Source organism: Polyodon spathula, chromosome 53, assembly GCF_017654505.1.
Source record: "Polyodon spathula isolate WHYD16114869_AA chromosome 53, ASM1765450v1, whole genome shotgun sequence".
Lineage (NCBI taxonomy): Eukaryota > Metazoa > Chordata > Actinopteri > Acipenseriformes > Polyodontidae > Polyodon > Polyodon spathula.
This window is the reverse complement of record NC_054586.1, coordinates 1,287,382-1,301,090: the sequence shown is the minus strand read 5'-3', so window position 1 is coordinate 1,301,090 and position 13,709 is coordinate 1,287,382. Positions and strand designations below refer to the sequence as shown.

Sequence of the window (13,709 nt, the reverse complement as noted above, 5' to 3'; positions counted from 1 at the left end):
TCTAAAGCAGTGTATTGATTGAATCATTTAACAGTCTGGTAACACCGGTTACTTTAGAAATACATACAATTACAACATAAAATATTACCAAGACACAGCAATATAGTACAGTAAACAAACTGCATTGACTCTCCATAGAATTTGTTTTTGCCTAGTTCTCTATATACCCCAATGCTTTAAAGACAGTGAGACGGAAGTCTCCATTGAAATCAGCAGAGTCGAGTATCTTGTTAAATGGAATATCTTTTTTACGCCTTTCTAAGTATTACTGGCTGATGCAGTTTTCAGTGAGGCTGGATTTTCATTGATTGAAATATCAGTGTTTGCTCCCACTGGCTAGAAAGGTTGCGGTGTTTTCGGCACAGTGCGAGATTGGCAGTTAGACGTTCGGCTGGCTGTTGGAAAGTTTGTCCGTACAGCCTTTTGTATTAATGAATTGAAAATTAATGAATTAATTGTTTGATGAATTAACAACAACGTTTATGAATTACAAATTGACAAACACATTGACAAACTAACGGCCGGACGGTTTTGGCGCAGATGGCGCTCCCGCTTCAGAGCGGGATTCTCAGAGCGTTCGCTTTCAAAATGCCTAACGGCTCTGTGTGTGCACGCGCGTGTATATTCCAAACTCGTTTTATTATCTATTTCTATATCTGTCATGTTAATGTTTTTTTTGAGAAAAATAAAAGATATTCCACGTATTTTAAGTCGGGTTTTACATTTTGAAGCGACCGAATGGGGAGAAAGGAGAGGAGTTGTCTACACGCTAGCTTGTTCAACACTGACCAGTTTTTCTTTTTTTTTTAAATAGTACCGCCACAAAAAAAAAAAATCTAACTGATTAGCAGCAGTAATACTTACAGTAGTAGTATTATTAGACTTAGGAGTTGAAAACTCATGTAAAAAATATATAAATAAATAAAAAAAATTGGATATATCGGGCTAAGAAAAAGCCATTAAACGGCACGACTGCATAATGCTCATAGTTAATAATAGTACTATCAGTATTAAACCGTTTTAGGTCGTTCAAAAACTAAAGTGAAAATTCACGCTCTGAAGCGATTTCTCCGGCGCTCTTTGAGCTCTTTCACAAAGTATATACTAACAGTAACCCTTCCATGACAACGAGGCGGGATCCTAAGCAGTGTTTGTTGTCTTCCTTCTTTAAATGTATGTATTTATTGGCACAGATGGTTACCCCTAAGGAATATTTTTTTTTTCCCTGTTGAGACTGTCACTCAGATAGTTTCAGAAATTGATTCTGAATGAGTGTGGTCTGCCTCAGACATCGGTTTGAATGAGATGCAGAGTTTCAAGTAAGGGAAATATTGCAAAAACAAGCATACTGCTGGTATGCCAAACTTATATCCCAGAAGAAAACTGTATGTCCGTTTTTTTACGAACACTTATATTTGTGGAAGTAAAACAAGTTTTACTCTCTGCCTGCATTCAAGACATCGAGGCCTGGGTGTCTGCCAATTCTCATCAACTGAACCTCGGAGACTGTCTGCTGCTGCCTTCCCCCACAGTACGAAGCCTTGGTGTACTTCTTGACCACAACCTCTCCTTTGATGTCCTCCGTGGTCAAATCTTCCTTCTACCATCTACGAAACATCTCCAAAGTCTGTCCCTACCTTTCCCTCCAGGATGTGGAGATACTTTGTCATGCATTTGTCTCGACTCGACTACTGCAACTCTCTATATGGTGGTCTCCTGGCACGCACCATAAACCGACTGCAGCTAGTTCAGAATGCTGCTGCCAGGATCCTTACCAGATGTAAAAAACTTGATCACATCACCCCCCCGTCTTGCCCAGCTGCACTGGCCACCTGTAAAGTTCATTATGTTCAAAACTCTCCTGCTCTCCTACAATGCCCTTCATCACGCAGGTCCCGAGTACCTCCTCAACCTGCTGACTCGCTGTGTCCCTGCCCGCAAGCTGAGGTCCTCCAACTCTGGCCTGCTTGTTATCCCCAAGCAAAAGTGCACCACGCTTGGACAAAGCTAATTTAGCTTCATGACTCCGACTCTTTGGAAATCTCTCCCAGCTTTGGTGCGTAATGCTCCGACTGTACCTTGCGTTTAAATCAACTCTCAGAACCCACCTGTTCTCTCTTGCTTTCCATGATCCTTAAGCCTGATATCTGTTATTAGCTGCTGCTACTATTTAACATATTGTTCTGCACTTTCCACTGTATTTATTGTCCTATTTCATGTATTCTGCACTTTCCACTGTATTTTGTACTATTTCATGTATTCTGCACTTTCCACTGTATTTATTGTACTATCTCATGTATTCTGCACTTTCCACTGTATTTATCATGTACTATTACTCATGTATTCTGCACTTTCCACTGTATTTAATGTACTATCTCATGTATTCTGCACTTTCCACTGTATTTATTGTACTATTTCATGTATTCTGCACTTTCCACTGTATTTATTGTACTATCTCATGTATTCTGCACTTTCCACTGTATTTATTGTACTATTTCATGTATTCTGCACTTTCCACTGTATTTATTGTACTATCTCATGTATTCTGCACTTTCCACTGTATTTATTGTACTATTTCATGTATTCTGCACTTTCCACTGTATTTATTGTACTATTTACTGCACTTTCCACTGTATTTATGTACTATTTCATGTATTCTGCACTTTCCACTGTATTTATTGTACTATTTCATGTATTATGCACTTTCCACTGTATTTATTGTACTATTTCATGTATTCTGCACTTTCCACTGTATGTATTTACTTTCCACTGTACTATTTCATGTATTCTGCACTTTCCACTGTATTTATTGTACTATGTCATGTATTCTGCACTTTCCACTGTATTTATTGTACTATTTCATGTATTATGCACTTTCCACTGTATTTATTGTACTATGTCATGTATTCTGCACTTTCCACTGTATTTATTGTACTATTTCATGTATTCTGCACTTTCCACTGTACTTTAATGTACTATTTCATGTATTATGCACTTTCCACTGTATTAATTGTACTATTTCATGTATTATGCACTTTCCACTCTATGCCATGTATTATGCATTTTCTCTGTATGTATTATGTATTCCATGTATTTCATGTATTATTTTCTTGTATTTTATTATGCATCTTGTATTTACTGCATCTTGCAAAGAGCTTTGTGATGGGATTCCGCTATGAAAGACGCTATATAAAATAAAGATTGATTGATTGCAAAAACTGTCAAGCTTGGTGTGGTTTCAAAGAAGGATTTATTTGTCTTGTTAAAAAAAAATTAAGAAAACTAATATAGATTTTTCTTGTTTTTTGAGTTATGTTTATCAATTAAACATAGGTGAAATCTCAAATTTTTGCAAAAAAAAAATTCTCAGGAATCTACAGATTGGTCCTATAATTATTCAGGGTCAGGGTTATAGAGGCCAAGCCCATTGTCTGCATGGCTGTCCATGTGGAAACCCCAGCTGGGTCATGTGTTCGACTGATGGAAACCCCCTACTTTCATGGGAGTTCAAATCCGATTGAATTCCTTTGGGGATGAGACAGACTTGAAATTGAGGATTACATGGCGCTATGTTCAGCTTCATTGTATACTAGGCACAGAAAACAAAGGCTGCTTTGAGGAAAGCACATTAGCCAACAGCAGTCTCATGCTTTCTGCAAAATAATCCTATTACAGCTATTGTATAGCTCTGACTGGAGCATGAACACAATTATGAGGGAGAAAGCACAACAAGTACCAAATGCACCCCTGCTGTACACATAGAAATATATATGGGCTCTGTTGGGACAGTTAGAGGCACAGGCAGACAATAAGCAAAGGGATTCAATCTCATGCTATACGTGGATCTTTGGCGCCTTGATGTCGCAGCCCAGATGGTATTTGCATGGAAAGTCTCAGGCACAGAAATCTGCAGTTTTAATGCACTAATATGCAGCTTAGTAAACAAATAACATGGACAAAAAAACTTCACAAAACAAACGACACAAGCGACAAAACAAAAGGGTTTACAAGAATTCACGGGTGTAAAGAAGACAGGCCAGGACAGCACAGAACCCAAACATGCACCCCCCACCTCTATCCCCAACATTAACTCAACTCATTGTGAACTAACACCTGTGAACACCCTATACACCCCCCCCCCCCAACACATGAGAGATTCATAGCACATGAGAGTGAGACTCGACACATGAGAGAGATGCATAGCACATGAGAGAGACTCATAACACATGAGAGTGAGACTCATAACACATGAGAGATTCATAGCACATGAGACTCATAGCACATGAGAGTGAGACTCATAAAACATGAGAGTGAGACTCAACACATGAGAGATGCATAGCACATGGGAAAGACTCATAACACATGAGAGAGACTCACAACACATGAGAGAGAGATTCATAACACATGAGAGTGAGACTCATAGCACATGACAGTGAGACTCAACACATGAGACTCATACCACATGAGAGTGAGACTCATACTACATGAGAGTGAGACTCCTAGCACATGAGAGTGAGACTCATACCACATAAGAATGAGACTCATAGCACATGAGAGTGAGACTCAACACATGAGAAAGACTCATACCACATGAGAGACTCACAACACATGAGAGATTCATAGCACATGAGAGTGAGACTCGACACATGAGAAAGATGCATAGCACATGAGAGACTCATAGCACATGAGAGTGAGACTCAACACTTGAGAGAGATGCATAGCACATGAGAGAGTCTCCTAGCACATGAGAGTGAGACTCATAACACATGACAGTGAGACTCAACACATGAGAGAGACTCATACCACATGAGAGAGAGACTCACAACACATGAGAGACTCATAGCACATGAGAGTGAGACTCATAGCACATGAGAGTGAGACTCATAAAACATGAGAGTGAGACTCAACACATGAGATATGCATAGCACATGAGAGTGAGACTCATACATATCTTTCATTGCAATCTACACAAGACCTGTAAAACATAAGAACTGGATCACACTGAGCTCTTAGTTTCAAGGATGCTGAAAAACAAAAACAAAAGTATGGAACCAAATGATAAGCAGGATAAGAGAATCCATTCATTTTGTACACCCTGTTTATTCTAGCTTTTAACTAAGTTGGTTGTTTTGAAACCTGCTCGAGTGATAAGGGTTGGAACATTACTATTACTGCTGTGTGTACTTTTAGACTGTGATGTGTGAGGGAATAACAGCAGACCAATTGTTTATTATAAAACCAGGCAGAAACAGCAAGCAACAACCCAGTTTATATTATGACTATAAATAAAGACAATCATTTTATTTTCTGAAATAAGGTTTGAAAAAGTTCATACCAGTGTGTGCTACAGAAGGCATCACTGTTTCTTTGCCAGGGTTTTAGTTTTGAATAGTTTCATATCTGTCAATATTTAATGTGGCATTTCCAGCAGGAATTTCTGATCCGGATTTTGCCATGCTTCAGTAAGAGATAGAGACCTGAGGCACGAGAACCTGAGGGTTGTTTTCTTACAGATATAACACTTCGAGTTGTTTCTGCCTCTTAAAACATTTCCTCTAATTGATACCTGTTCGATAACGAGATTCGGTTCATTGTTAATTTAGTAATTGGGTTTGTTTTTTGTTATTTTGTTATGCTTCGTTCCAACAGTTCAAATGTTTGTCTCTCACATTGCAGGAATGTTGTCATGAGTTCCTCTGAGTTTGAGTTTGAAATCTCACACAGATAAAAGCGTCTGTTGAAAGTTGAAAGTGAAGCTAATAGAGAGGACTGTGTTTAAATATAGAACATTACAAGAATTTACTGTGATGATGAAAACGCTGTTGTTCCTCAGCCTGTCTGGAAGATATTTGAAATACACATGAGAAGAGAGGGATTTCTGTGGAAATCAATTTGTAGTTATGAAAAAAAAAGAAAAAACTGGGTTAATGTTAAATTGTATTATTTTCAGTAAACAATATGAAATGTTAAACTGGAATCGCCCTTTTGTAAGTGTTGTGTTTGAAATGTGTAATACTAGAATCAAGTATTTGTTCTGTCTGTGGTTTTGTTAACGAATCAACAGTTTTCAGTGGATTTGTATGGCAAATGTGGATTTGTTTATCAACAATATATCTACCCCGCACTCCCCTTCTCTTCAAAGACACACAGCCTCTTTTAGTTAGAATGAATCAATTGCAAGATCAAATGGTGATGTCACAGAAAGATTTTAAGCTCGTCTATCCTGTTCTGAAAAGGGGTGTGCCTTGCTTTATTCATCAGTGGACCCATATCATTGCAGGCGATTGTTAATGGGCAGAAGGGCAATGCATTACTTCTGATCTTGCCCTCTCATTGATTGGCAGCTTTGGACTGTTGTCTGCACAAAGAGACACCTATGAGCAGGGCTGGCGTCAGCACCCGGGCAACACGGGCAAGCGTCCTGGGCCCCGATACATATAGAAATTAAATTGCAAATCTGAGTAAATGTACTATGTCTGTGCCAGCTATCCTGCTCAAGCAGCCTTTAGGACTGGAAAAGTTTTCACTAAACTAAACTAAACTGTATGCATGCGATGCATGTTGGACAGATCAGCACAGGGTGATACCGCTGTTACCGTGGTGATGCGGAGCGGTGCTGCTCAAATCAAATCTAGAGCAGATTTTTCTGGCTGCCGAGTGGTAGATTAACAAATCACAGCCAAGTAGAGTGACCACCTTTTCAAAATGCAAAAACGGGACACCATTTTTTATGGGGGAGGGTATTAAATAAAATATCGAAATTATGTTTCCATCCTAGCATTCTAGGTGATGCAGAACTTTTGCTCCATATATACTGACAACTACACTACTGTACCATTCAATCTTTCTACAGTATTGTAAGACACGTCAGTTGCATAGTGCATAGTTCTCATAAAGCCAAAAAATATTGGCTGATCTCGACGTAAAATTATACAAATGTGCCAGTGAAACACATTCTATAATTGGCACATTTACTTTCCAACAATCAAGACTTTCTTGACAAGCGTTTTGTCGTGCTTCGTTATCATAACGTCTATTATTATCATAACGCCTGAATGTCTATTATAATTATACCATTTAAACCATCAAAAATGAAACCTGCCGAACCTCTGGAACCTCCCAATAAAAGAAACACAAATGTGGATGTGAAAAACAGAAGGAAAACACGACAAACCTAAAACAACTGCAACAAGCACACTGTCAAATTTTCTACGTACATTGAACAATTATTTCTGTAAAGTGTGTGTTCTGTTTTCTGTTAATTGTGTACAATGTAAAAATAATCTTGCACTGTGTAAAATGCAGCAGCAGGGTTTATTTTGTGTTAGGCTAAAGTAAGAAGAAACTGCGTTACAGGTATTCATTGAATTTTACTGCTGTACTTCTTACAAAATGATTTATTTATTTACTTCTACTTAGTGCTTCAGAGATTGAGACTCCTATTGTGTAGCAGCTCTATTCCAGCTCTACCAATCATTCCCTCTCACTCCCTCTTACCCTCCTTCTCCCCCTCCCCCTCCCCGCTGTCTCACTCCAGTAGACTCCTCTCCTCAGCATTGAGAGAGTGAAGGTGGAAGGGAGAAGGTCCAGTTTTTAAGACACGCATCAAGACTGCTTTGGTTTTTAATTTAAAGATCAGCAAGGTAAGATTGCTTAATTTCCTTATTTGTCTAATACAGTGCATCCTATTTAGTGCTTCAGAGATTGAGACTCCTGTTGCGTAGCAGTTTCCCTCATTCTAGATTTTAAAATGGGCTTGATTAGCCAAAGTCTATAGGTAACAAGCGCGGGTGTGTCTTAAAACCAGGAATGGATCAAACCGCTATGCAATGGGAGTCTTACTTCCATCCCTGTGCTTGCACATTTAAAACAGACATGTATTATGGACATAATCCTTTGTACATTTAGCATTATTATATTCATATTGTGGACATTGTGGATATGCTTTATGTGGACAATGTGCTCAAAACCCATGTTGGCATGAGTTGAATGTTGAATGGGAACTGAATTTCACCTAGAACAAGGAGGCGTTACAGTGATTGTAGCTAACAAAATAATTCCATACATGTTACTCATTGTGTACTTCCATTAGCTACATAGGTCTCAAAAGTGCAGGTTTCTAAGAACATAAGGATATTTACAAGTGAGAGGAGACCATTCAGTCCATTTAAGCTCTTCCAGTTCCTAGCAGCTGATTGACCTCAAAACTGAAGTGATTCAGCATCAACAACATGACTAGGTAACCCATTCCATCCCCTCACCACTCTCTGTGTGAAGAAGAGTCTCCTTCAGCAACATGACTAGGTAACCCATTCCATCCCCTCACCACTCTCTGTGTGAAGAAGAGTCTCCTTCAGCAACATGACTAGGTAACCCATTCCATCCCCTCACCACTCTCTGTGTGAAGAAGTGTCTCCTTCAGCAACATGACTAGGTAACCCATTCCATCCCCTCACCACTCTCTGTGTGAAGAAGAGTCTCCTTCAACAACATGACTAGGTAACCCATTCCATCCCCTCACCACTCTCTGTGTGAAGAAGAGTCTCCTTCAACAACATGACTAGGTAACCCATTCCATCCCCTCACCACTCTCTCTGTGAAAGAAGTGTCTCCTTCAGCAACATGACTAGGTAACCCATTCCATCCCCTCACCACTCTCTGTGTGAAGAAGAGTCTCCTTCAACAACATGACTAGGTAACCCATTCCATCCCCTCACCACTCTCTGTGTGAAGAAGAGTCTCCTTCAACAACATGACTAGGTAACCCATTCCATCCCCTCACCACTCTCTGTGTGAAGAAGAGTCTCCTTCAGCAACATGACTAGGTAACCCATTCCATCCCCTCACCACTCTCTGTGTGAAGAAGAGTCTCCTTCAACAACATGACTAGGTAACCCATTCCATCCCCTCACCACTCTCTGTGTGAAGAAGAGTCTCCTTCAGCAACATGACTAGGTAACCATTTCCATATCCTCGTAAAAGTATTGGTTCAGTTTAACTTTGTTCTAGGCTAAACAGATTCAGTTATTCAGTCCTGCAACACCAAGGTCTTTCTCTTGGTTCCAGTGTTGAAGCTTGTTTTTGTGTTTGTGTCGCAGGCCCTCTGTCGCCCTCATGTGGCTCTATGTGGTGGTACTGCTGGCAGTGCTCTGGGTGCTGGGCTGGCTCTGGAGGGACAGTCTGCTGGTTGGTAAGATCTCAGAGAAGTTTGTTTTCGTGACGGGCTGTGACTCCGGCTTTGGGAATCTGCTGTGTAAGAGATTGGACCGGCAGGGATTTCGAGTGCTGGCGGGATGTCTGACACAGAAAGGAGCAGACGATCTGCAGAGGAACTCCGGACCCAATCTGAAGACTGTCCTCCTGGACGTCACTGACAGCGCCAGCGTACAGAGGGCTGTAGAGTGGGTGCAGGGGGAAGTGGGGGAGCGAGGTGAGTGAAGGGGGAGAGGGGTGAGTGAAGGGGGAGAGGGCTGAGTGATGGGATAGAGGTGAGTGAAGGGGGAGAAGGCTGAGTGATGGGCTAGAGGTGAGTGAAGGGGGAGAGGTGAGTGATGGGGGAGAGGCCTGAGTGAAGGGGGAGAGGTGAGTGAAGGGGGAGAGGGCTGAGTGAAGGGAGAGAGGTGAGTGAAGGGGGAGAGGGCTGAGTGAAGGGAGAGAGGTGAGTGAAGGGGAGAGAGGTGAGTGAAGGGGGAGAGGGGAGAGTGAAGGGGGAGAGGGGTGAGTGATGGGATAGAGGTGAGGGAGGAAGGTGGATGGAGGAAGGTGAATGGAAAGAGGTGAAGAGAGAGGGGAGTGAGGTGAGTGGAGAGATGGGAGGGAGGTGCAGAGAGGGGAGGGGGTGAATGGAGAGAGGGGAGGGAGGTGCAGGAGGGGGGTGAATGGAGAGAGGGGAGGGAGGTGCAGAGAGGGGAGGGGGTGAATGGAGAGAGGGGAGGGAGGTGCAGAGAGGGGAGGGGTGAATGGAGAGAGGGGAGGGAGGTGCAGAGAGGGGAGGGGGTGAATGGAGAGAGGGGATGGAGGGGGTGAATGGAGAGAGGGGAGGGAGGTGCAGAGAGGGGAGGGGGTGAATGGAGAGAGGGGATGGAGGGGGTGAATGGAGAGAGGGAGGGGGTGAATGGAGAGAGGGGAGGGAGGTGCAGAGAGGGGAGGGGGTGAATGGAGAGAGGGGAGGGAGGTGCAGAGAGGGGGGGGTGAATGGAGAGAGGGGAGGGAGGTGCAGAGAGGGGAGGGGTGAATGGAGAGAGGGGAGGGAGGTGCAGAGAGGGGAGGGGGTGAATGGAGAGAGGGGAGGGAGGTGCAGAGAGGGGAGGGGGTGAATGGAGAGAGGGGGGAGGGGGTGAATGGAGAGAGGGGAGGGAGGTGCAGAGAGGGGAGGGGTGAATGGAGAGAGGGGAGGGAGGTGCAGAGAGGGGAGGGGGTGAATGGAGAGAGGGGAGGGAGGTGCAGAGAGGGGAGGGGTGAATGGAGAGAGGGGAGGGAGGGGGGTGGGAGGGGGTGAATGGAGAGAGGGGAGGGAGGTGCAGAGCAGAGAGGGGAGGGGGTGAATGGAGAGAGGGGAGGGAGGTGCAGAGAGGGGAGGGGGTGGAATGGAGAGAGGGGGGAGGGGGTGAATGGAGAGAGGGGAGGGAGGTGCAGAGAGGGGAGGGGGTGAATGGAGAGAGGGGAGGGAGGGGGTGAATGGAGAGGGGAGGGAGGTGCAGAGCGGGGAGGGAGGTGCAGAGAGGGGATGGAGGGAGATGAAGAGAGAGGGGAGGGGTGAATAGAGAGAGGTGAGGGAGGTGCAGAGAGAGGGGATGGAGAGGGGATGGAGGATGATGGGAGAGAGGGAAGTGGAAGTGGAAGCAGCACTGTGTCTGTCTCTCAGGTCTCTGGGGGCTGGTGAACAATGCCGGGCGTTCTGTTCCCATGGGCCCCACCGAGTGGATGCGGATGGAGGATTTCCACAGCACTCTGCGGGTCAACATGCTGGGCGTGATCGAGACCACCCTGGGCTTCCTGCCTCTGCTGAAGAGGGCCCGCGGGCGCGTGGTGAATGTGGCTTCAGTGCTGGGCAGGCTGGCAGCCAATGGGGGGGGATACTGCATCTCCAAATTCGGGGTGGAGTCCTTCTCGGACTGCCTGAGGTACACAGACTGCTAGCTACTACCAGGGGTAGCACCAACTAGTCCATTAGAAAAGGGACACTCAGAAACTGACTAATCACACGCTTCAGTCTCAAAGCAGCAGCAGCAGCAGCACAGTAGTGTTAGTGTGTGTTTAAACTGTAGTGGAGAACTAGCAGTGCCAGTATTTTGATTGTATTCAGCTGATTGAATTGAAGGCGATTGTGTAGCGTGTGGTTTCACATGGACGGAAGAAGTGCAGGTGCAATCCATTGTGTACAATTCAAAACATTCATAAATGATTTTAAATATAGTGTACATACATGTTACAAAACTGTATAAACAGAGCGCAAGACATTATAAAAAAAAAATAGAATTTCCTCACGACTAGACGACTGTTTGTCCCTTGACTATTCAGTAAGTAGCCATACTGGTCAGCACAGCGTCTATTACACACACTGCTGTGGGGGCTGTAGACATGTGCAGCACAAGCTAGACCAGCAAGTAGTAAGTAAGAGCCAGCGCTTTGCTGGCAAATATACACAACCTATATAACAACATATTGGCTAAACTAACCTATAGATGCAACTTGAACTGAAGAGCAGTTCCTGAACACAGTGTTTGTATATTTTAAAAAACTATATATATATATATATATATATATATATATATATATATATATATATATATATATATATATATATATATATAAACAGTACTACTTCAATGTTTTGTCATTTGATAATTTATTTGGTTAATTCCTCTCCTCCTCCTCTCCTCTCTCCTCCTTTCTCCTCCCCTCATCTCTCCTCTCCTTTCCTTTTCTCTCATCTCCTCCCATCCTCTCCTCCACTCCTCTCCTCTCTTCTCTTCTCACTCTTCTCATCCCCTCCGCTCCTCTCTCCTCTACTCTTTCCTCCTCTTCTCTCTCCCCTCCTCTCCTCTCCTCTCTGATGCAGGAGAGATATCCACTACTTTGGGATCAAGGTGAGTATCATTGAGCCTGGCTTCTTCAAGACCGCTGTGACGAGTCTCGAGCCCATTGAGAGAGAGCTGCACAGACTGTGGGAGCAGCTGAGCCCGGAGGTGCGGGAGAGCTACGGGGAGAAATACTTTGAGAAGTGTGAGTACAGTATTTAGGATTCTACTTTTCAATTCTTTTTTTCAGGGGCTCGTAAAATACAGCAAGCTCACTCACCTTTGAGTAACGGATTTCATTTTGAGCCAATTCTTTTTTTAAACATTATGATTATTATTACAGGGCCTTTGCTACTTAATGCAATATTATTTTACTGTCTTCTTTGCTTCTGACCTGGGCAGAGCATCCAAGCTTAGGAATATCACAGTAAAGGAAACGGGAGTCGTCATGCCTGAGGCTTACCTACTGACTTTGGATTAGCTCTGCCCCACTCAATCATCGCATCAGCTCAGCTGGTCAGAAACGAGTCAAAAATGAAAAGGAGCTAACCCTGTTGTATGATTAGCAGGTTCCATGGTGTTCCAAGGAAGAACCCCAGTCAAGTGCGCTGAAAGGTGAATGATTTAGTGTATTGAGGTATTTTGTGAGCCCCTGAAAAATGAAGAAGCATGTTACCATGGTGATAAAACGCTTTATTGCATGAAAACATATGCTTGTATACTTGAAGTTCATATGCAGGTACGTGCAGAAATACATTCCTGTGTGATACGGCATCCTGAACGCCTATAACATCCACAACGAATAAACTCTCAGCCGTGCTGAATTTGGAAAACGTGAAAGAAATTTCAACGACAAACGTTTCCACTAGAAGTCTTTTTTTTTAAATACATTTTGTGTGTCCAATTATAATGCCACCCCCTGGTTTTCTCCCAGTTTGGAATGCCCAGTCGCTTTTCTGCTCACCGCAGCAATTCCCCACATCAACATCAACAACTCGAGAGCGATGTCAGAGAGCTGCCGAGCTCTGGAGGACAAAGCTCACAGGGGTCGCAATGGCGTCAGTGCCAGACTCCACAAGACCAGCCTACTTCTAGTCTTTTTTCAAGCTGAAACATTTGTCAGTGAATTTTAGCTTCTTTTTTTAAATAACAAGAAAATATAAAGAAAAAAATGCAGACATTAACCTCAAAAAGCCATATTTATGTAGGAGGAAAACAGTTTTTAGTCTTTAGAAATATAGACTATATAAAATAACACATGGGTTAAAAATATTAGAATCCCAATAATACATCTCTTGTTGGTTTACTGCCCAAACAAACTCGAGACCGATCTTATTGTGTGATAATATATTGTGACCTGTGTAGAATTCTCTTTATACACAAAGGTAACCACTGAACTGGAACCAGGCAGTGTGGGGAGTCAATCAGACAGTGTAGGGAGTCAATCAGACAGTGTGGGGAGTCAATCAGGCAGTGTGGGGAGTCATTCAGAGTGTAGGGAGTCAATGAGACAGTGTGGGGTCAATCAGACAGTGTGGGGAGTCAATCAGGCAGTGTAGGGAGTCAATCAGACAGTGTGGGGAGTCAATCAGACAGTGTGGGGAGTCAATCAGACAGTGTGGGGAGTCAATCAGACAGTGTGGGGAGTCAATCAGACAGTGTGGGGAGTCAATCAGACAGTGTGGGGTC

At 43.3% G+C, this 13,709-nt stretch overlaps 1 protein-coding gene across 1 annotated transcript; it reads left to right on the top strand.

The window, feature by feature from the left end:
- The first annotated feature begins 7,565 nt into the window (after positions 1 to 7,565).
- LOC121307122 (retinol dehydrogenase 7-like) lies at positions 7,566 to 13,115 on the top strand. The gene is made up of 5 exons (XM_041239249.1): positions 7,566 to 7,643; positions 9,099 to 9,430; positions 10,865 to 11,123; positions 12,062 to 12,225; positions 12,955 to 13,115. The coding sequence occupies exons 2-5, from the start codon at positions 9,115 to 9,117 to the stop codon at positions 13,113 to 13,115; spliced, it is 900 nt and encodes a 299-aa protein (XP_041095183.1). The 5' UTR covers positions 7,566 to 7,643; positions 9,099 to 9,114.
- The last annotated feature ends 594 nt before the right edge of the window (positions 13,116 to 13,709 follow it).